Source organism: Electrophorus electricus, chromosome 6 (assembly GCF_013358815.1).
Source record: "Electrophorus electricus isolate fEleEle1 chromosome 6, fEleEle1.pri, whole genome shotgun sequence".
Classification (NCBI taxonomy): Eukaryota; Metazoa; Chordata; class Actinopteri; order Gymnotiformes; family Gymnotidae; genus Electrophorus; species Electrophorus electricus.
In genome coordinates this window covers 17,547,692-17,571,434 of record NC_049540.1, presented here as the reverse complement: position 1 = coordinate 17,571,434, position 23,743 = coordinate 17,547,692, and the positions used below count along the sequence as shown (strand labels likewise).

At 39.6% G+C, this 23,743-nt stretch overlaps 1 protein-coding gene across 3 annotated transcripts; it reads left to right on the top strand.

Moving 5' to 3' along the window:
• Positions 1-1,464: 1,464 nt before the first annotated feature.
• Positions 1,465-22,544, top strand: LOC113582635 (transmembrane protein 164). Of its 3 annotated transcripts, XR_003411176.2 has the most exons (7): positions 1,465-3,198; positions 10,021-10,070; positions 13,626-13,692; positions 18,739-18,817; positions 20,208-20,308; positions 20,833-21,771; positions 22,174-22,544. XR_003411176.2 is itself a non-coding variant. In XM_035527398.1 (6 exons), exons 2-6 carry the CDS (start codon positions 10,057-10,059, stop codon positions 21,037-21,039), a joined length of 468 nt encoding a protein of 155 aa, XP_035383291.1. In that variant the 5' UTR covers positions 1,465-2,016; positions 10,021-10,056; the 3' UTR covers positions 21,040-22,544. The 3 variants fall into 3 exon arrangements, 2 of the variants coding, with proteins under 2 accessions (XP_035383291.1, XP_026874317.2); XM_035527398.1 differs by having other exon boundaries at positions 1,465-2,016; positions 20,833-22,544; XM_027018516.2 differs by having other exon boundaries at positions 20,833-22,544.
• The last annotated feature ends 1,199 nt before the right edge of the window (positions 22,545-23,743 follow it).

The following is a 23,743-nucleotide window of genomic DNA, read 5'->3' as shown; positions in this document are numbered from 1 at the left end:
CAAAAATGAAGAGTGTATGTACATACTTTCTGTGATATGAACTATGAGAGGTATGCCTGGCTAACAACTAGCTTGAAGCGCTTTTGTTCTGGCCACTGTATTTTAAAGACTGCTGAGCTGTATATTAGGGATCCAAACAATAATTTATGGACATATGTAATTTTTGGCAATGGGGGCGGGGCTTATGCAGAAGTGGTATGCACACCACTGCTTTTGCTCAATGACAGGTGTGTGGAGGGACTGTGATAAGGGTGGGAGAGACTGTGAGGGGTGGGAGAGATTCTACAATGCTGGTTATAAACAGACAAGGTCACCAGCATTGTGGTAGAAGGTGTTGATGGTGGGTAAAGAGGCCAAAACACAATCTTTTCAGCTGTTCTCACAATCCATTATATGGTCTGAGTGTGGTTCCTATATCAGACTGTGAGACAGCTGGTCTAGATGCTCTCTATTGTACCCATATAGAAGGTAGTGCGGGTAGAAGGTGAGTTTGATTTTCCTCATCCTATGCAGGAATTGACGTGCTGCTGGGCTTTGTCGGCTAAGCAGATGGTGTTGAGGGTCAGTATGAAGTCTTCCATGATGTGCAAAATTAGAGACTTGGAGTTTTTGATTCTCTACATAGCTGTGCTTTTGATGTGTAGTGGGGATTGCTCACCCCAGGTCCTCCAAACTACCTCTGTAGTTTGATCAAGAGTAAGGGATAGATTGTTGTCTCTGTACCAACAGCTGGACAGCTGTTCCATGTCCCTGTATGCTGACTCATTGTTGCAGATGATGCCCACCACTGTAGTGTCATCAGCGAGCCTGATAATGTGAACTGAGCTGTGCTTTGCAGCTGAGCAACAGGTCAGCATTGCCAACATTAATGGACTGAGCATGCAGCCCTGGGAGGACTAGTGTTTAGTACAAAATTGCTGGAGATTATGTTGCCGATCCTGACAGTCTGAGGTCGCTGAGTTAGGAAGAGCACCTTACCAGGTATTCTGTCATGATCAGCAGGCTTTTGGGAGTTAGAGTTTTCTTAACATCTTAATTGGTGGGAGGTGGTAGGGTCTTCTTTGCAGACCCATTCTGTGCTTTAGATTATGCAATAAATAAACAAATATTTTTCTCTAGGAGTCAGGCATCTCCATCACAGACATGCGATGACATCATCTATGCACTTGCTGATGTAGCCTGTCAGGCCAGGCCCTTATATGCTTCAGAACCATTTTTGCACATTTAAGCGGTTGGTCTGTATATGGGTGCTGTCTTGTATGCACAGTGGAAGTTAGTATAAACGTGGTCCAGTATATTTACTCTGTACATCAAATTGCTGGTAGAATTATGGCAGCTGTGACTTGGAAGCCTAGACAATAACAAATAAACGGAAAATAATTCTGGCCACACCTATTTCTCGTGTAAAAGGCAAATTCAATTCACCACAAGAGGTCGCGTTATTTTTTCTAGCGCACATACCAGGGAACACCTAAGCAAACCGCGTATTGAGGGAAGGAGGAAACAGTCAAGATATGAAAAATATTTATGTTGTTTTGATGTCCAAGATTTGTCTTGTGAGAATGCTGCCTGGAAGGCTAAAAGAATAATTTTGTATTCCAGAAATAACTTTACATTGCTTATTCTGCGCGCGAATAGTGAAGTCTGTTCAAGGGTGTTAGAGAGTATGATTTTGTCTAAATTAAAGGTAGCCTTTTTCTTTCTAAACAAAGTCCATCGTGACGTACAGCAATGAATGAGTTAACAGCTAATGCTTGCAGAAAGGGCGGAATCGTTACACTCGTCTCATCCAATCCAGGAAGCTGTTGTATACACCAGTATACAAATAAAAATGGATTTTGGGGGAACTGACCGTAACGAAATCGTGTTGTGGTGGGCAGATTTTGACGGAGGGAAGGGGCCTCTGGTGAACTGGGCAACGTGAAAAGCTGCGGAGCACATGTACTTGGGAACGTATTAAGACATTTCGGCAGGTTTCTGACGCTAGGTACCTAGCTAGCTAACAATTTTAGCACGGTACGCTGCAGCTCAATCAGCAAGTCTCTTGTATTTCATTTGATCGCTAGGTTAGATAGCTATGTGTTGTTCTTCATGGTTTTGGGTGCTTGCCCAGAAATGTTCCAAAGGCTAGGTACCTCAGCCGGGTAGCTGTTGAATAGAGTAAGGGGACCTTAGCATCTGTAAGGGTAGTTCTAACAGCCCGTAAGAAATTTTTAAAGGACTGGATTGAGATTTTTTATTTATTTTTTTTTACCTGTAAAGATTCGATGCTGGTGTACATCTTTCTCCTCAACAACTAACGTTTAGGGACCTATCTAGCGATTTATCTAGTTATCCAACCTAGCTAGCTAATGTTTTTAGTTGTGATTTGTCTGCTATTTTATCACTTCTAATTTTTATTACCTAAGTTAAAGATATACGGTCTTTGGTTTGTCTTGTTCATATTTATTGATGAAATGATAAGGCGCTTTATGTTGGTATATCATAAATGAAGTTCGTGCTTACATCACTTAAATAACTGATGAGATAGAAATCAGTGGATGTCGATGATTTCGGCTCGTCTGCTGCTCAACATCATTTTGGAATTGTACGCGCAAGGACATCCCATCAGGGCGTTGTTAAGATTGCTCGCTAAATTCAGTTGACCGTTAATTTTCAAAATTGTTAAAGCCGAAAGATTTAGCTTGCACTCTTTAATCACCTGTTATATTTGTATACTCGCTTTGAAGACATTTTCGTTAGGGCGAAACATTGCAGTTCATGTTTCGACAAGAAGTCAGTGTATTGTCCTTTATTCCGTCTTGTTCTTACCTTTTCCAATACGAGAAGAGGAACATGTCTCGATATAATATCTACAGTTTGCTGGACTGGGTGTATGGCGGGGTGGACCCCAAGTTTGAGGGCAACGGAGGCCCCGAATGTGCTGCCTTTATTACTCCACATCAACGAATATGTGAAACGTTCGTCATTATTTTAATATCTATCGTGGAGGTTGTCTTGGCACTCAGGAAAATAAACATTTCAAAAGAATGCAAGGAAGCGGTGAAAGCTGGACGGAGGCATAGAGAGGATAGTATGGGGAAGAACTTGTTGCTTGTGGCACTGTGCATGACATTTGGCGTCGAGGTTGGGTTCAAGTTTGCTACCAAGACGGTGATCTACCTTCTGAATCCCTGTCATGTTGTCACCATGGTACAGGTAGGTGTCCTATATTTAAAATAAAATATTTCTCCCTTTAAAAAGGGGCTGTCCGTGTAACAAAATACACAATTCATGAATATTTGAGCTGGGTGTTCTAAGAAAAAGCTCTAGAATACTGCATATTTTAACATAGCTGGCATGAACCACTTGTAGGGCAGGCAGTTCTGAGCTTAAAACTAAGACTTATTAGGTACACTTGAGTTCCATTCCCAAATCACCCCCCTGACATTTTGTATGAGTATTTGTGAACAAAACACTCCAAATTATCTAAATGAAATCGCCATTGTTTTTGTTGTAAGATCAGTGCTCAAAAGTACCAATATACCACTTGTTGAACAATTCAGTCCAGTTTTCTTTGTATAACATGTCTTGCAATAGCTTGCAATATAACATGTCTTGCAGCAGCTTTCTCAGGAACTCGGCGTTAAATTAAATGAAGAAACTTTTGAAAGTTGTGAAGTATCCTTCCATAAGAACATCTCAGTGAAATAAATATTTCTAAGGTCACTCTTAGCGTGATTTAAAAAAAAAAAAAAAAAGTACCTTTTTTATTTTACCTGATCTTGTCATTCTAATTTGAAGATGACAAAGAACAAAAAGACATCTGTACATTCATAGTTAAATTTGGTTATCTGTTGGTGTGAGGCAAAATATGCATAATACTACATCAAGTATGTAGGTGGAAATGTAAGTTATATTGCGTTGTATTATTTTAGAGAAGTATTATTAATTGTGAGTGGCACAACTATGTCTGCCATCTCTTGAAAGAAACAGAAGAGGAAATGGTCTATTTGTCAACATTTTACTGTTCTATGTGAAATAGATTTGTCATTTAAAGGATTTCTGTTTGTGATCTACAAATATGAATGCATGCATCTTCCTAATCAGTTATCCTCCAAACAGTGGTGCTAGAAGCTTCAAAATCCTGATTAAATACTGTTCTAGTGTAGGTACAGCACCAGCCAAAAACAATTGTACTTTTGTATATCTGCTGTCTCCTATACAAGGGTCAAGCTCTGGCCTCCAAATTTGTATCTTGTATTGAATAATATGTTATATGTATTTTTTTTTTAAAAAGAGAAAAAAAGATGATGATGATGATCTCAAAGCAAGGACGGTGAAGAGTTGTATCTAAACAGTTCTGCATTCCATATGGTGTGGTACAGAGGCTTGCCTGTAGTCCAGTCTGTAAACAAATATATACACAGCAATGGGAAACAGTTCAGCCTCATCACTTATCACTTTGTTTATAAGTGTAAGGTTGTACTCTAATATTATACTTTTTGTCAAAAGGACTGATTTTGATGTCACCCTGAAGGTCAATATTATATTTATACAGTAAAGATCCAAGTGAGTGATAAGGGAGATAAATCTAAGTTGTTCAAACACAGTATGCAGCCAAGAGTTTATGTACTTTGTTTTTAGTATTGCCTATTAATTTCATGCCTTCTGAAAGTCAAGCAAGCAAGATGAGTTGATAGGCTAGCATTCTGTGTATGCCACTGAGTGACCATTTCCCGTGCATTAATACATTTTTGTGCATGGTCATGTAAATGTTACCATAAGGACATTAAATATTCAAGTTCTGAATAGCTATGGACAGAATACTCATCTGGATACACACTAATCTTTGGCTACAGTCAAATTATTACAAGTTATGTGATGTTTGGTTTAAAATGTTTTTCTATTTGTTTAGGTTAGACTGTATAGGTTAATAGTTGACCATAATTTTTTTGTAATCATTTACAAAGTTCATAAACTGTACAGCTACCTGCATTAAAAAAAAACCTCTAACATGTTCTATGTCAAAAGATAACCATCGTTAATAGCAGTTTCTTACAAGTTCTCTCTTCCATTTTAACATTTGTTTGTTGCTGTTAGAACATCTCAACTGTTGAATACACACTGTGTAGTGTTATCTGGAAAGAAACACAGCATTCATCAGTGGGGCAGTAATCAAAATTGTCATGGAACTGTTCAAATCTGGATCTATATTTCATGAATTGTAGTAGGACTTTTTTTTTTTTTTTTTTTTTTTTCCCTCCATGCCAAGGCAATGATTCTTCACATGCTAGGGTGCATGAACAGATATAATAAGCCATATAAACAGAATGTTGCTGACTAATAAATGGCCTACATATGAATAACGTTGGAAGACTGTTAGTTGGTAGATTTTCATCTTTGAAAAGAAAGCTAGGGCATATGGAAATGAAACAAACTGGAACATCAGCTGACAGCAAATTGGTCATATGTTTATGCCACATAATAAGAAGTAAATGAATAAGCTTGTGCCAAAGCACTTGTTAGGCATGTATTTTGGTGTTTATTGATACAAACTAAAGGAAAATAAATTTCAATCAACTGAATTTAAATCACTGCTGTAATCAGTTGCCTCTATACCAAGTTAATCCATTGGATGGGGAGGTTTCCCATAATGCTCATCACAATGAACAGGCTAATTTAAACTTCTTCTTCTTTTTTTTTTTTTTTTTAAGCATTCAATTCCTGCAATTGCTGAATGTAGCCAATAATGATTCACTTAATAGGTTGTATTGTGGCAAAGTGAGTGAAGCTTCACAGCACTCCCAGCACGTTTCACTCATTTCTGTTAACGCCTACATTTTTCATTGGTGGTTTACCTCAGAATCAGGTTTGTTTTGTGCCCCATCTTGACATCAGTCTGCAGTGGTACAGGGGCAGCGTACCAGAGGCGGATGCGCAGCACACAGGTGCAGTTTCACTCCAGAGTGGCATTGGCCCTGCGCCACCTTGGGATGGGGGAACACCGATGGTCCTTGGCTGAAAGAACATTTTCCTATGTGAGCTCTGTTGCTGCTTAGTCACCTCATAAATGAGAGAAAGCGCATAGAAGCATTTCCAAACATGGCCTATATGAATGACTTGCCCACTGAACATGCCAATATCATATATGCATTTCCTGATATATATCAACCGTTCCTTTTAAGGTCAAGGTTTATGGGCTTTTCCATATCAAGAGAAGTACATCATCATTCACCAGTTCAGGTGAAAATGTGGCGCTACTCTTCATCAGTGGCATATAAAGACACCTACTGTGTGTCATGCATCTGGGGAAACTTCTGTCTTGGCTTTCCTAATGGCGCTTAAAATTAAACTGGCGTGACATTTGTTTTCATATTTCATGGCACATTACATCTGGTATTTATTAAATTTGCTGAATCATAGTTCAAATACCTGACTGGACAAGTATTTCTTGTATTGCATGTAAATACAAAGTACCTATGTCAGAGCCTGAATCCTGTGGATGATGCATGATGTCTGGTATCCTGAACATGTAATAATTAAAAAATAAATATTACTGATGTGAGTTTAATTTACATTACCTGTCTCCCACTCTCACTCACCCACACTCTCTTGCTTTCTCTTTCCACTCAGTCATTCACTTTCTGTCATGCTCTTGATCTTTAACAATCCCTGGTTATTTTTGCTGGGTAGAAGATAGAGACTACAGTTTGTTCAGATGTCATTAGGAGTTTTGATTATATTTGACCATAATTGTTATGGCATGAGTCTTCCTTAATTGCCCTCATGCGAGGAGCAAGTATGTATTAAGACATTTGCCTTATCACTGTGTAATTACTGTAGTAATAATACTGAAGTTTTATACTGATCTTTTGTTGCATCAGCCTCACTACATACCAAATTTGGTATGCCTGTGGTGTATCTCTGTCAAACGTTCTCAGTGCATTCCTCAAAGACTCTTACCCTGACTGGGCATTTGTTCTGTTTCATCTTGTTGAGGTAATTAAGAGCTGTGCCACACTCCAATATTTAGCACATATGAGGAACTGGTACAGACCTGGATTGGCTCAGGTCCTTGAGAACTGGAATGTACACTCTTGCCCTATGTGATGGCACCTGCACTGAAATCTTGATACAGTGATGAATATTTGAGTACCTCATAATGTGTACATGAATGAATGGCAGACTTCCCAGAGTCATGATGTTTGCTTGGCTCCCAGTCCTCAACAAGCTGGGTTTTGATCTTGAGGTGAGTTGTGGGCAGTCCAAATTTTACTTAAGCTTTAGGGTGGAGGGCTGGTAGAATACTAAACAAACCTTACAGTCTGGCCAAGATGTAAAATTTTAATTTTTGCCCAACAAAACCTCACCCTACTCTAGAAGATGGCATATAAATTTAAATTTCAGGTGTTTAGCAACATGTTCACCTTTTTACAATAAAATACTGCATACACAAGTCACATAAGTGCCACATTTGCTGTACTGCATTACTAAATGCAGTTAGCAGTTGCAATTCACTGAAATCAAAATAATGTTATTCAATTCCTTATTCAGTAAACTGTGAAGTCTTCCATTTCACCACAATTTAGATATGAATTTTTTTTTAGATCCTGCCACTTCTAGATGCTGCACAGCTGACATTAGCTATAATAAATGTGCCTCCCACCTTAGCTCCTCTAAGTCACAGATCTGTTCACCTTTGCTACACACTGCTCTGTCAATGAGCAGACCCATGCTGGAAGTAGACTGAGGACATCATTTTTATGGATTGTTATATTGAAAAACAGCCAGAGAATTTTATTTTGGCTACAAAATGAGTGTGTACACTTGAGTATTGTAATTGATTGATTTTAAAATTCCAGAATTGGATTTTTACTTCCATAACTTTGCTAATCATGGAGGTTATGCGAATTAATAAATGAAGTTACACTTATATAGTGCCTTTCATGTAATCAGCAAATCATAGTAAACAGTTTACCATCACACACTAGTAAATAATAAATAAAATAACATTATGAGCACTGCAACTCTGGTATATGACGGTTCATCTTTTTGTTGCTTCACACAGACTGCTTTTCAAAAACTTTTGTGTTAAGAGCTGCACTGCTTTTAATTATTGACAGGCGCTTCTCATGTTATAGTCTGTTGTCACACCATCCTGGCCTTAAAGCTTTTGTTTTCTAATATACCCTACTCAATAGCAAACACAAACGCTAGCCAGAAATGTTCTGCTTCAAAGATTACTGCTCATTTACATCCTAGCTCCATAGCATTGTGTATCCTAGACGGAATGACATTGTATCTTCTTTCCTTGTGGCAAATACTGTTAGCTATAGTGTAAGTGATGTTTTGTCCTGATATCATACCATAGTTCATAGATTTGTTTTGTTTCAGGTCACTTGTACAATCCAAATGTAACTCCGGGCAAAAAGAAAATAATGAAGGGCAAACATCAAATGGTTGCCATATAAATGAGTGCTCCAGTCAGATTTCCTACATAAATTCATGCATGTCATGGCATGTCCCAAGGAATGTTGCTATAAAGACAAATTTGTCTCAATATTGCTTGGAATCAAGCAGAGCTTTCATTTTTCAAACACAGCAGAGCAACCGTTTCATAACCCTTCCATTGAGAGGCTAGCTGTCATTTCCTTCCTGGTGCATTCAGTCTAAGGGAGTGTATAACTTTGAGAACTGACTGTACAGATCATATCACATTAACATTTAACATTTGAAAATCATTTTATATCACTGGTGAGCTTTTGAGACTCCCTTGTTGAAAAATATCTAAAAATCATTACAAACTAAACACAAAACTACCAGCATTAGTTCCAATCGCTGCCACTTGTCAGTGAATTTCAATCATCTTAATCTCTCAGGCCAGAGAGTGACCCATTGAGAGGGCGTGGTACTTTGGTCATCCTGTTTTTAGATTTTTTTTCTCTTCTCTTTTTCTTTTTTCATAATCTGGTGGAAATGTAAAGTGGAAGTGGAAATGAGACTGATGTAATCAAGTGCTTTGCTCTCTCTGCCTTTATATCTGTGCATCATTGTCTATTTCCAAGTAATGAGGCTCAGAAAATGTAGCCTACAGGGAAGCAAGTCAAGTACTGAATGGGTAGGACTGGAAAATCCAGTTATACTAGTTTCAAGGGGTTTTTTTTTTTCTTAAAGATGGAAGAAAAGTGAGTTGGGGTGTGGGTGTGTAGGGATTTTGGCTGTTGTGTTGTTTGGGTGTTTTTTGTGTGTGGTTGGTTTTATTTTTTGTTTTTTTACCAGTATCCCCTAACATGTACAGTCCTTTAACTGACAAGATGCAAGCAACTTTGAGGTTGTATTGTTGTTTGCCATTAAACAATCCCCCATGAAGGTCAGTGCCTATTACTGTCTAAAGATTACTAGCTGCTGGACCAGTGTGTTGACACAGCAACCGCCAAGTTCCCTGGTGCAGTATTTGCACCGTATCATGGAGAGTAACCTTCAGTGTCTTTGACAATGTATCAGCATTTTTCATATACATTTTCCCCTTCACTTAACCTGCTGTCAGACAAATCAAGAACAAAGTCATCCACTTTTGACTTAACATTCTCTAGGTGCTCCGCCCATTTTCCGTCTGCATGAATTACAAGGGGACAATGTGCTTGAGTGACCTGGCTAATTATGTGATTTCAATGCCAAGAAAAATGGTTTTACTGACTGCCCACTGATTCTCAAATAGGGCTGGCATATGATGTTCCAAGTGACTTCAGCTCTGTGTTGTAGTACTATACCTAGATTACTTGCATTATTTTTGCACTGGATAGGCATTGATTTCATTAGATACTATGAAGTAAACCATAACTCATTTTTGAAAAGAGATTCTGACCTGTCTGTTGTGGACCTCCATGAAGACTTGTATTTGCTCCATTATTATATATTATTTTGCTTGCCATTTTTCTGTTTCTGTATATGCACTCAAAATTAAACTGAATATACTTCTATTGGAATTCAGGATTGTCAAGTAAATCCTTTCTGTCTTCGTTTTGTCCAACACAATAGATCTTCCTGCTGGCATGTCCACCTGGAAAAACAGCCATGGTCATCTTTAGGTGAGTCTTTTTTGAGTATTTTAAACTCATTTTGCATTTACCAGCTCAAAGTAAATGTCTGCCTGCCCATCTGCCCGCCCCTCAGCCTGTTAGCTCACATAATAGGGCACCCAGCTAGACCGGGGTAATCGGTTTGATTCCTAGGGAGCACACAGAGTGTCCTACTGTTAAATGTGTAAGTTGCTCTGGAAAAGGAGTGTCTTCAAAATGCTGTAAATGTGAATAATATAATAATAATGATTTTTTTTTAATAGCCCTTTTAATACAAGGGTGCTTTGTAGCAGATTCTCATGAAATGAGGGTTCTGGTATATAGATTCAGGAGTAGGTCTCAACTACGATGGTATAGGGTGTTCCTGTTGTACCACATCTCCTGCTGATGCATAGGTATGGCTGAAATGTACTACCTTAGAAAGCAAGAAATTAACTACAAACAAAGCATTGTCATCCACTCATCAGGTGGAAGGATTGTAAGATTGGCACAACTCTAAACAGCAAAATGTCCAGTCACCTGTCTGAGTTATCACCCAAGGTAGAGAGCCTCTGGGTGGAGTTAATGTGGGAGTTCCACTGAGACTAATTTAAGATTGGACTGGCGGCACATGTTAAATAGATTAGGGGTTAAGTCTCCTTAACTAGAAGTGCGCTTGCTTGTCAGGGAAGCAGTGGGTGGCAGTCTGAGACAGTTCCATGCTATTTGCGAGAATGCACATTTCATTAGTTCTGCCTGGAACAGTTCACAGGCACTAAGGAAATGGAGCTAGCTTACCAGGCCTGGTCTGATGGTGATGGGAAGTGTTTGTGTACTTGCAGTTCCATTACAAAGCACTTTTAGTCTGAGCTGAAAGAAGCAATCGATGGTTTTCATCACAGTTCCCTCAGGAATATCATTAGTGTCATTTGAGTGAAGCTCTAAAGATGTAAGTTGTTTATGATGATTGTTTGTTCTTTTACCCTCTTAAGAATATCTTGCTCTCTGTTTGTCTTTCACTCTCTCGCTCTTTCTCTCTCATTCTATTTTGCTACTTCTCTAAAGGCACAACTAATTCCATATTTAAGAGGGTTTCCCTCTTGTAAATGTAGTTTTTTTTAAATCTCCTTTCCCAGTGTAATTAGATCAAAGCTTCCTGAAAAAAAAACATTGCACAATAAATAATGAAGAACAGTTGGCACACCCATGTGAAATGTCACACCTTATAAAAAAGCTGCATTGTGCACTTCCTCTGGTGATTTGAATTAAAAACATAACCATGTGATACGTATTGGGACATTCTCAGCAGAGAAGCGGTAGCTTGTTAAGTCCCTGTTAATTTTCCTTTGCTGTGCTTGGCATGAGACACAGCAGCGAGAGATTCCTCTAGGGAGGGTGAGGCGTCATAGGCATGAGACCATGCTGAGTGGTATTGCCTCGTGTGAGACTTTGCTGAATCCCCTGTAGTCCACTGACTTCACTGTAGCCTCAAGGCCTAGCAGAGTTCCCTGAGCACTCCCCTAAAGGAAGCAGGTCAAGAATCAGTAAGCACTGTGTGGCTCTAGGTGATTTAAGGACAGAGCTCAACACAAAGATGCTGATCTGAGATCAGGCTTTAAAGGAGTAGGCGCTGCCACTAGAGCAATAAAGGTAGACACACATGTCAAAGCTGTTCAGATTGCTGTTTGTTGTTGTTGAGTTTGTGTTCACGGGGGGTGGGGCAAGGTAAGCATTGTAATCTGAGGCATGTGCTCTTCTTCTGACTAATGTTTGATGAAAAGAGCTTGATGGCATATGGCAAATTTAACACAGCTGTAAACTTGGGCATATCACAGAAATAGCAGTTGCTACCAGTGTCAAAAGTATTGAAAAATGTTATAAATTTGATCATTACAACACTTGATCATTCAACAAACTATTAACCAGCTTGCTGCCTTGCGTGGGAAGCAGGGGCTTGTGATTGAACAGATGCCTGTGGGCAGGCTCCGCTGTCTGGGGAGGCTGCCTGCCCGGTGACAGCCCAGCCGCCTTTGCACACAAAGGTGCTCACCCCCTGTGCTCACTTCTGGCCCTCGTTCCAAGAGGTGGCCATGGACCTGGACCATTGGCATATGCCTGAGCTGAATGCCAGCTACATCCTTGTGGGCTCTCTCAGAAAGCCAGATCTAAACCCACGTGGACAAATTCATGGGTGATTCACACAGAAGAGTTGGTCCAGCTCTAGAGATTTTGAGATATTTTGCTCCATGAGCAAAAATGAAAAGGTTTAGGTTCAAATGGACTGTTTCCATGACAATTTGTGTTGTCATTGTCTAATCTAATGTAATTGAGAGGTTTAAAAAAGTAACAATTTTATGCCTAAAACTGGGAGTGTAAAAATGTCTATTCATGTTAATTTCTTTCGATGCAGGACTTTCAAAACAGATTGTGCTTTAAATCAAAGAATTAAACATACAAGAACACATGGGCAACTTAATTTTAGTAAAATTTTCCTGGCAAAAAATTTTAATTGAACTAAGTATTGGTATTGGTTGTATGTTGAAACTTGTAGGGAAGTAGTAGTAATGCTATTTGGTTTGGCTAGTTGTTTGGGTGAGATCTCTGAAATGGAATTTATATATAAGCTACATTTAACGCCAAATAGATTTCCAGTTTGGGAGCAGTATGGCCTCCCAGTGGAGCTGTAAGAGATAAGTAGTGGTAGATTGATGTTGCTCAACACAAGTATCATATGCCAATGGTAATGCCTCAACTATGCTTACTCATTTGTGATGTCAGCCTAATGGCTCAGTTTACAGAGCAAGGACTGTAAACGATGACATCAGACGTTTGTGTTGGACACTATTTTCACCAGGCACTGTGGTTCTGTTTGGCAATGGTTGACCAAAATAGGCCTTGGCATTGTTTCGAAACGGTATTGCGGTCCAAAAACTTTCTATCTCCATCTGTTTCTCTATCTATATATAATGTACACACACATACATACATACACATTGCAAAGCGTTCATAAATAACAATGAAACCAAAGCAGCATTGCTCTTATTTTGAAGAATTTGACTTTTGGAACGTGCTAGATACTCTGCCACTTCAACAAATTGTGTCATGTCCTTCCAGTTATTTTTATTAGTGCATGTCTCATGATATGGCCCCTCCACGAACATCTCCTCGTGAGTGTGTGTGTGTGTGTTCGTCAATGTGGCCACGCCTTCCCTGTGTCTCACACCTGCTCCTCATTGCGTCATTATCATACATATATAAAAGTCTGTCGTTTACGCGTTTGTGTTGTTGGTGTTTAACCCCATTAGTCTGTGTTATGACGTGTATGTGATATGTGCGATAAAACATATTTTTATGTTCCACGCGACTCGTCCCCGCATCCTTCTATAACTCCTCGCATTATAGCATGTCTAAAACAAGAAAGATTCAAAGCATTTAATCTCACAATGTCTAGCATGTATTCTAAACCATTGCAGAAGACACTGCAATGAAAACAAGGTTGCTTGTTTAGTGGCAATGCTACTCTTTCCAGTGCGGCAGTAAAACTGAAAATTGTGTATTATCTCTCCATCTCCCTCTCTCTCTCAGGCTTCAGGTCCACATGCTGAATGGAGCTCTATTGGCCCTGCTCTTCCCAGTGGTTAACACAAGATTAGTAAGTGCTAAAAGATTTATTTACATTTTTTGGTGCCTGATATGAGATGTTGAAATAGGTTTATCAATAGCACATATGCATGCACATACATAAACATTAGAATTCATATTATATTATTATACACTATCCCACTATAAAGTTGCTTTAAAAGCTTTGCCCAGGCTTCTTTCAGCCTAAACTGAATCCTTCCAAACTTCCTTCTAGGAGCAGTTGACTGCGTAATACCAATGGCCGTTCATTATGTATCCCAATCAGATCCGTTAAGGTTTCAGTGAAGTGCTGCCACTTTGGAGTTAGAGCACTCTAATGGCTCGCCCATTCGTATGGACACTGCAAACATGGATGTTGCAGAAGTTAATTTGGCAAAGCTGGCCATCGTTCACTGGCAGAGACCAATGCACCAATATTTACTCGAAAACCTATGTGACCTAAAACATGTGCTTTGTTCTCCTGCCAGTAGAAAAGTCAAAATTCTTGCCAGGAGTCCAAATGTATGTTTGAATTAGCCGCACAGCTGGCTTGGCTTCACAGAACCCCCGCCCCCCCTATTTATTAGCGCACATTTATGGAATTACTATGTATTGCACAGCAGCCACTGATACATGTAGGTTTGTTTGATGGGCTCTGTCACATAGCCAACAATTAAACTGTGCCAGTGATTTCGTACTAAGGCCTTATTTACTGGAGGGAATGTGCATCGAAAGAACAGGTCTATGCCTGTAGTCATACTCATTTACACCGAAGTCTTGGTCGAGACTGTCAGTTTCCTGGCCTGTGCTATTTAAATTGCTTCAATGTAGCATTTGCAAACAAGGTTTCTTTAAAAAAGGCGGGGTGGGGGGAGGGTGTCCTTGGGGCACTGATAGAGATTGATTGATTAATTTTGGCACTCCAGAGACCCCCTTCCTGTTTTTGCCAGAGCTTTTTCTGTTTTGTGTGCTTTCTGAAGCTTACAATCACTCGCACTTAGGTTTCTTCCTGGACGCTAATGCCGGCAGCCAGGTAGAGCTGTTACCTGAGCTAGAGGAGGTAAACAAAAACAAATGTTGGAGGAGATGGGGGAAGGGGACTTTCTTTGGTTTAGCCCCTCAATCAAGCCTGCTGGGATAGAGGACCACCTGCTTCTTTGTGACCAAACGAATGGTCCATTCAGAGACAAAGCCAAAAGAAACGGAATACAGGTCTAAGGCAATACACAATGGGACTGGGACAGGAAGAGGGAAGAAGGCTTTCGCAGATAGACCCACCTCAAGGCTTTTGCACCTGGGGTGGTGGCAGGGTGGCCCAGGTCTCTGTTATCTTACATTTCTAACATTGTAAATACTGTACATTTACAAGGAAACTTTTGCAGGCTTGCTTCCTTGGTCAAATTGAAGGATAAGGTGGCTTTTATAAAAATCTGAGTCTGAATTTGGTTCTTAGGAAGGGAGCATAAAGTATTACTCTAGATCTAAGCAAGGAACAAACTTGAAGAAAAACGCCTCAAAAGGAAGTCAGTCAACCCATTCTTATCCACTAATGGAACATCATGTTAGTGAAAGAAGGAAAAACCATTTCCTCTGCGATGGACAGCTGTTCTGTGGATGTTTTCTCTTACTGATTGATCTATGGCCATTATCAGTACTATGCTGCAGTCAGATAACATACACATTCTAAATGACTTTCTTCCTGTGAGTATAGGGGCGTGGTTTGTTGGTTGTGTGTGTGTGTGTGGAGGTTTTGTTTGTTTTTGTTTTGTTTGTTTGTTTTTGTTTTTTGTTTGTTTGTTTGTTTAATTTATTTATTTTTGTTTGAACTGTCAAGAAATGTTTTGCTCAGTTGAGCTGCTACACAGTAGAAATAGAAATGGTCTGAAAGAAACATGCTTTGCATGATGCATAGAAAATTCAAATCCGGTATGGTTGCACAATGAGCTTGATTAATTGAGTCACAGACAATGTTTGTGCAATCAAAATATTACACACGTAGTTTACACAACTGCTCAGTACGAGCTGTAGTGTCCTGGCTTCATCTTCATGGCTGTCCACCTCCACTCTCACTTAATTAAAACTGAGGATGGACATGCCTATTTGTGGGTGGCAATATGCCCAAATGATTTCCTGTCTGCCTGCTGCTGATTTCAATGACCTTGCTTGCATTTGTCTTCCCAAGGCTTCCCCCCCCCCCTTTTTTTTTTTCCTCGCCCACAATGTTTGTGTTATAGGTGCAGTTGCCTAAATTGGATTTTGACTTTATTTCTTCTTTGACACAAAAAACATGAATATGAGTGTGAACATTCTGCATTACAATGATCAATATGGCATCATTAAGTGATGAAACGCAGTTGGTTCTAAAAAAAACCCCAAAAAACCCATTTTATTTATTTATTTATTTATTTTTACCAGTGGTGTGCAGTGCAAAAAGTGAGTAACACTTCTGCAGTTCACACCTCTTCATAATCCTCAAAATGCAGCTACAGTTGAAACAAAAGTGGTGCAGGCTAGCTGTTATCCAGAAAGGAAAATGTCATGTACAAAGTTTCTGTAAGACAAACTATTGTAGGTATGCTTTGCTAAGATATATAGATGGAATTAGCTGACCTTGCTGAAATAATGTGAGACTTTGATAGATATGTGCACTATAGAAATGTATCCTATAGCATCCTATAGCATTTTGTATACAAAATATACAGGCCCTTGGATTTGAAACTTACAAACTACTCAGTCATTTAACTACTTTGCCTAACAAGTAAGTGCAAGCATGATTATGCAGTACATTTAAATGTAGATTAGGATTTTAGATTTTCTCTTTATTCACAGAGGTGTGAAATGGCAGTTGTTACTGGAATGGGGGCTTGGTGGAGAGCATTCCCACCCCACTCCCATCACCACCACTTTGTTAGCATTGATGGTAAGCAGTAAATGTTGAGAAAAAGAATCCATTTATGTACATAAATCCTTGGCTTATATAATAGATTATTTGCAGACCTCCTAATCACAGATGTCCACCTGTGGAACATGGAGGGTGTACTAGCCATGCCTCAGGGCCGCTGGGCTAGATGGTGACACCATACTATGCTCACAGCCATAGTGACAGCAGGCATATCTTCACACTTCATTCACATCTGCTTGTGGTACTAGCCATTATGTTTCCGATAGCACACACCACAGACATTCTACGTCACTGAAAATGGTATATTCTTATTTGGGAAGCAAAACTCATAGGTAATTTCCTGTCGGGCAGCAGACTATTAAGCCATCTTATGAGCTTTCCGAGTATTGAAGGGAGAAGGAGAACAGGCACTCACTAATCTACTCTCTCACTGGCAACCAAGAGATGGGCCACTATTTCCAAGAGAGCTTGTGGAAAGAGCTTTTAGCTATCAGCAATGCATGGCTGTGATCTCAACAGGCCAGCGTTCTGAGGTAAAAGTGCACTCATGCCAACCTCTGTCTGCGACCTTTAAGCCCTTGTCCCAATGACCTGACATTGATAGACTATCATCAGTCAGCCATCAGTCATTTGAAATATTCTGCATCAGGAGACCTGATGTGTCCTCCTTTTGGAGGTCATTCAAATTAAGGTTTTTGGGGTTTTTGGATGGACTATGGATGTGCAGAAGCAAACAGCACAATCTATAGCAGTCAAGTAGTGAAAAAAGTGTTTCTTTTAAATATCCTTAACAGACTTAAAATTTGGAACTTCCAAAATTTTGAGTGTGTTAAGGATATTTAAATGAGACTTTTTTTCAGGCAAAAATCCCTGTAAATACACTTTTCTTTTCTGTCGTTTTCTTAACGTACCAACTATAAGCCAATTTCAATTTGCTACTAAAACTGTGTTGAACTGCCTGAAGTTTTTTGATTCTGTTTTTAGATGGTGTTCTGCCAGAGATTAAATCTATTGAAACTAATGGATAAATAGTATAGGCTAGGTGTGTTTAAAGCTGTAAGGTTTAAATACATTTTATCAGATATTACCATATAGTGATGTGCAAAATAAGTCATGTTTGTAATGTTCTGAATTAAGTTGGCACCCCATATGTCTTCGATTTAAACCAAGCTGGTCTCAGTAGTTCGTGCAGTTGAATTTTTAATTTGTGCTGCTTTAGTTCTTATATCTCACATATGAAGTTGGCACCACATCACACCATTGACATAACCAATGTAAATAACCCTTAATGTCTCAAAAACAAAACATAAAGTTTGTTTGTGGGCTGGTAGACACTCCAGATACTCAAATGTATGTATGTGAGCACTGAAAAAAGACCAGCTTTGATTCATCTTCTTGAAAGGGCTAGACTGTAGCTTCTGCTGTACATGCAGAGCCATGGAGGATATTTGGTAGCACAGGGAGTAGGGAGGACTGCCTCTAGTGTCTCACAGTAAAGTATGGGTATGAACAGATGAACAATGTAGTCCATTTGTAAAAATGTTCAATTTGTAGTGAAAGCTGTGTGTGTGTGTGTGTGTGTGTGTGTGTGTGTGTGTGTTTTTATATTAGTAGGTGGGTGTTTTGTGAGTGTTATTCATGGGCACTTCTAGTTTTAAGCCTTCATCTTCACAGTGCAGGCATGGTTTGAAGACAGACACAAGCAACACGCCACCCACCCCCTATCTCCCACTCCTCCCTGTTTCACAGATCACAGATTGGTATGCTTTTGGTGGTGCTTTTGGGAGAAGAGCTTAACATTTAGCAGTACCAATCTGATATATCCTGATGTGATACTAACAAATATGAAAGACATTAATAGTATGTCTAAAATGAGTAATATGTTCATAACAATTGCAATGTCTAATGGCAGTGTTATTTTGATTTAGGTTATAGGATTGTAAGATTTTATTATTTTCTCAATAGTAGTTATTTTTATTATTTTCTTAATAGTAATATCATGGTATTGCTTTGATCACTCAAGATCATCTTAATGCAATGCTTTTGGGAAACCGGGCCAAAATTTTCTGTTGTTGAGCTGAAAAGGACTGAAGTCCCCATGCAACAGCCTTTGTAAAAACTGTACTTGTCAAATCAAATGCCCATTGAAGAGCTGTTGGGTCTGGTCATTCACAGCTCCCCTTTGAGAAGGAGATCTACTACATCCAGCACTCCATGCTCTACCTGGTGCCCGTCTACCTGTTCCGAAAAGGAGGTGAGCAGGACCGACACACTGCCCATGTCCATGTGACTGCTGGGTGGGAGCCAACTGCTGGGTGGGAGTCAGGGAGTCAGGAGCCAACACCTGCACATGCACACATACCACACTGTCCTGTTTGCAACCCTGTTAAGGCCTCTGTTCACAGGCCAAGTAAAACCATTCAAGTCAACTCCTGTGCTAGGTTGCTTACACATATATGTTAAAGGAAATGGTTTGAGCACAAGGACGTGCTCAGTGGGAGGGCTCAGGTAAAACCAAAAAAAGGAAGGAAAAGACATAAACCAGGATGATGCTAGCCTGCCATCTAGTGTTGGTTTGTGGCTATTACGACCAAGCCCAGTCTTCAGTGTGGCATGGTGTGATCGAAATGATAGGTAACATGGTTTCATGGGGTGGGGTGGGGGGTGAATTGGGAAAGAGAGCATGCACTGAAAGGGATGATTCGCTACTGTTCATTGGCTACAACAGGCTTGGCGGACATGTGAGCTAGCTGTTAGTTGCTTAAGCTTGGAAAGCACATGGTCTGAGGCATTTTTAGAAACTGGGGCTTTACATAGACCCAGACATTCTAGTCATATAGGGTCAGTGAGTCAAATTGTTATATTGTCCTGCATTACCAATCAGATCATGCTGTCGTTGTATGTCAGAAATGTATGGGCAACAGTTAAAACGGGTCAAATGAGCAGAGGTCCTGTATGAGCAGGGTGGCTTGTTCTGCTTTGAGACGAGGCAGGAGTCTCTACTTTGCTCACAGCCTTGTGTGTGCATGCAGGGATGTGCACGCCAGGTCCCTGAGGAGGAATGCCCTGGACATGCAACAGCAAGGGGGGAGGGGGGTGGTTGGGTTGGAAGGAAGGAAAGACAAAGAAAGAAAGAGAGGGGAGGGGTGATGTGCACTGTGAGGAAGAGATATGGGGGGCTGAAGATTGAGCGCTCCTCATGACAAGGAGCCCTGGTGTATAAATGCAGTGTTAACTGCTTTTAGTCGACTTGTCCATATGCAGATACGCACACGTGCACAATGTGTCCATTCATTGCTCTGTCGGTGGGGCGAACACACACACACGTGCTGCTGAGTGCCTCAGTCATGAAGTCAATTGACTCGACTAGAGTGCAGTGCCCTCTGCCTGTTACAGGTGTCTATGCAAAGAGAATAATGGCTAATGTTAGCAGCTAGCGCATACACACTTCTTGTTGAGTTTAGAAGTGCTATATTAGTGCAATGCTGTACTCCCCATTACCTGAATGGTGTTGTGTTATGTTCAGAAAGAATTCACAGCTTCATTCTTTGCAATCATCTCTGGCTACATAGGAATCCTTATTATATTTTATATGCACAGATAGGTGGGAGATGTGTATTAATATTTTTCTTACCTGCTTTTAGGTGTGTACAAACCAGAGCCATTGAGTGACATGTGGTGGGCATTGTTATCTACAGGCATCCTCTTCCTCTACCATTTTGTGTTTCTGCAAGGCCTGGGAATGGTAACACACCACGCGCACAAACACACACACACCCACACTCCTCTCTCTCTCTCTCTCTCTCTCTCTCTCTCTCTGTTTCTCCCTCTTATGTGCGGATACAGGGGGCTGGGCACCGTGTTTGGGTTTAGAGTTAGCTATATTTCTGACAATTCTTGTCTATATATGTGATTGCCTTCCTACAAAATGTATATAATTGTTCTCTGGAGATTTGTACATTTCTACTTATTTTCAATAAAGTCTTGTTTCATATAATTGGCCCTGAAGGTAAAACTCAAAGATAAAAATATTTTATCTGAATATTGACATTTCAATATTCAATATACAAGTAATTGTACTGTAGTGTGTAATTTGGCCTGCATCTCTTATCACACTCATGTGCTCTCCAAACCAGTGTCTCATTTGCGTGCCACTGCATATTCACACATTCCAGTGTAGCAGATGGCCCATCCCACACACAGTCTATTATATCATGTCGTCGCCATGGCATCAGGCAGCGTCCTCACATGTTCGTTTGCCCCACCCAGGTGACGGAAGTAAATCTGAACAACATGCTGTGCCCGGCCGTGTCAGACCCCTTCTACGGGCCCTGGTACCGGGTGTGGGCCACAGGTCACCAGACCCTGCTCACACTGGTGCACGGCAAAGCGCTGACCGTGCTCTCGCACCACATGGTGCCTGCCCTGCGCCACCTGCTGGACGCAGCGCACCTGCGCAGCAAGAAAGTGGACTGACGAGCCCAGGGGACACACGCACCTTCTCCCCTGGCAACGTCCTGAACTTTGAGCTCATTGTTTCTCATGCACCTCCTGTGTTTTTTGTTTTTTGTTTTTTTTTCTTCTTTTGTTGTTGTTGATGATTTGTTTTTCTGTGTTTGTCGTTCTGACAAATGTGTCAGTGAAGGCTCCCATTTACTCTAGGAGGGGCTATAGGTCAGTGTTACATTGAACTGCAAGAACAGGTCAGTTTTTTGTTGAGTCATTAACTGTGTGAAACTTCTCTTGATTCTTTCTGTGCGAGTTAATTTGTTTTCTTCTCATGTTGCCTTTTTTGGTTACATTCATTTAACAGAAATGTGGGGGCCAACCAAGATATTTCATGGTTAATTGGAACACCCTACCCGCCAACTGAACAGCTGCTCCTACATTCTCATCTACACTGTATTCTTCTGGAGGCCTGCTTTTCGGCCATTAGCTGAGAATGTTGCCATTTTTACGTGTTCGTACTTAAAGACGTTCAGTTTGTGCTGTCATGGTTAACATGTAGAAAGCATCTATGCGATGATATTGTAATTTGTGTCAGAGATTTGCGTTCTGTCAAACCTTCTGCTGTCTACCTGGCATGTAAATACTCAGCTTTCAGGATGACTGAGCAGAGCTCCTCTTTGTTACTACTAAATCATATGAGTCACATGATTCACACTTCCTCTATTGACATAAGAGAATGGAGTTATACTGGTGAGATGGGTAAGTGTGTGTTATAATTGATGTTCTAAGTCAAGGGTTTTTCAGATGTAGCTGTGATCCATGTACATTTTTAGGAGAAAGTGGGTTTTTCCATTTTTGTTTTTTGTCATGCTGGGGCAACCTTTCAGGCACACACTGTAATTGTAAGTATTATAGTATTCTTGTAATAGTGTAGCTAGGTTGTCATTTCCTTTTTCTAATTTTAAAGCAACACCCTCAGTGCACATACATTGAAGGAACAGTAATTGGGTGAAATATTCAGTTGTCACACCCTGCATATTGTAACTTAGTAAATAGATTCATTGTAATGGATTTTTTTAACTGTGAAAACAGTCATCTTTCAGAGAACTATGTAAAGAGCCAAAACGTTCATTTCCTTTATATCTGCTATTTTTTATCTAGCCGTCAAGTGTCTAAGTTGTCATCTTCACAGTAAAGGAAAGGAGGCATTTCCTGATTTACAAACAGGTTACATCTGCTTGGGGATTTATTTGGAAAAAGGTACCATGTAGGTTTTCACCAACTGACAGATCAGTGTATCTGTGGTGCATAGAGTGTGATAAACAGTCATGCTGATTCCAGGCACTGAATCTCAATGGGTACTAGCAGAATCCAGATGGTCTTGTCCCCAAGGTGTACAATTGTCTGGATATTGAGATGAAATACTGAAATTGACTGAATGGGACTTTTATGAAATGCATTTTTGTACATATCTTTGATTATGTATGTACTGTATATGTTAAAATAAAGCTCTTCACATAGTTGTCCTTACATTTCCTTTGATGTGTCAAATAAGTAATAATTCATGAAAACATCCTGCTGGATAAACATTCTCCAGTTCTGTATGTGATGTAAATGTGGTAAATATTACTTATGGTCTATAAATGCTGCATGATTTTATGGATATGTTCTAATTATTATTCACTAAGGAGAGACTTTAAAAGCAATTAAAATCTTCAAATCCATATTTAGTTTGACATACACCACAATGAACCATAACACTGTTCTTTCAGAATTTTTATTGGATAAATGATTTAAAAGGTAATAACAATGTTTAAAACTACATTATCATCGCCACAGCCATAGCTCACATACCCACTGATAACCCATCTATGTATAAGATCCCCCCACACACATTTTTTGTTGATTTTGTGATTTTTCTAGTTTTTTTAAATTATTTATTTATTTGTTGGTTTGTTTCTCTTTTTTTGGAGCCATACTATTGTAGTCTTAATAAATGCCCATTTCAAGTCTCATCACACTTAACAGCAAATTCAATAGGAAGAAGGGTCTAGTTCTACAGGGGGAGGTCTTTTTTTTCCCAAGGTCGTTATATTTCAACAATTTCAAGTTACTAAAGCATAAGGAATCCAAACCCAAAATAGAAACAAAAGGAAAACGGTGGGTGAGGGGCTACACCAGGCAACCCCGGAGCTCACTGTGCTGATGCTGCACAAATGGTCAATCAGTGTGTTGCACATCCAAAACTCAGCTCAAAGTTCCAGAACATAGAAAACCACTAAAATAATTTAGAAACTAGATCCAAAATATTTTTTTTTTGAAAAGAATCAACTTTGATGTACAAAAACAGTCATTTTGTTTACTTTTTTCTTTTAAGTGTATTTTCTTACAAAATGTTTCAAACACAAGTTTATTGTAGTTCTTATTCATGTCATTTATTATTATTATACTTTTTTTTTCTTTATCTATCAGTGCGATTGTATACCAGTGCTGCTACTGGGTCCAGAGTAAAGAAAAGAGGCTTTTTTTAAATGGCATTTAAAAATAAGGATCAACGCATCTTTATATAAAGTATAACTGCTGAACTGCTGGTCTTAGGAAAAAACACATTAAGAAACCCATGAATCTAAGAGGCACGCTATGGGGTTTTCATTAAACACAAAATAATAATAATAAAATAATGAAAAAACAAAAAGGTGCAACCTAGTATTACAGTCATTGACACCTAATA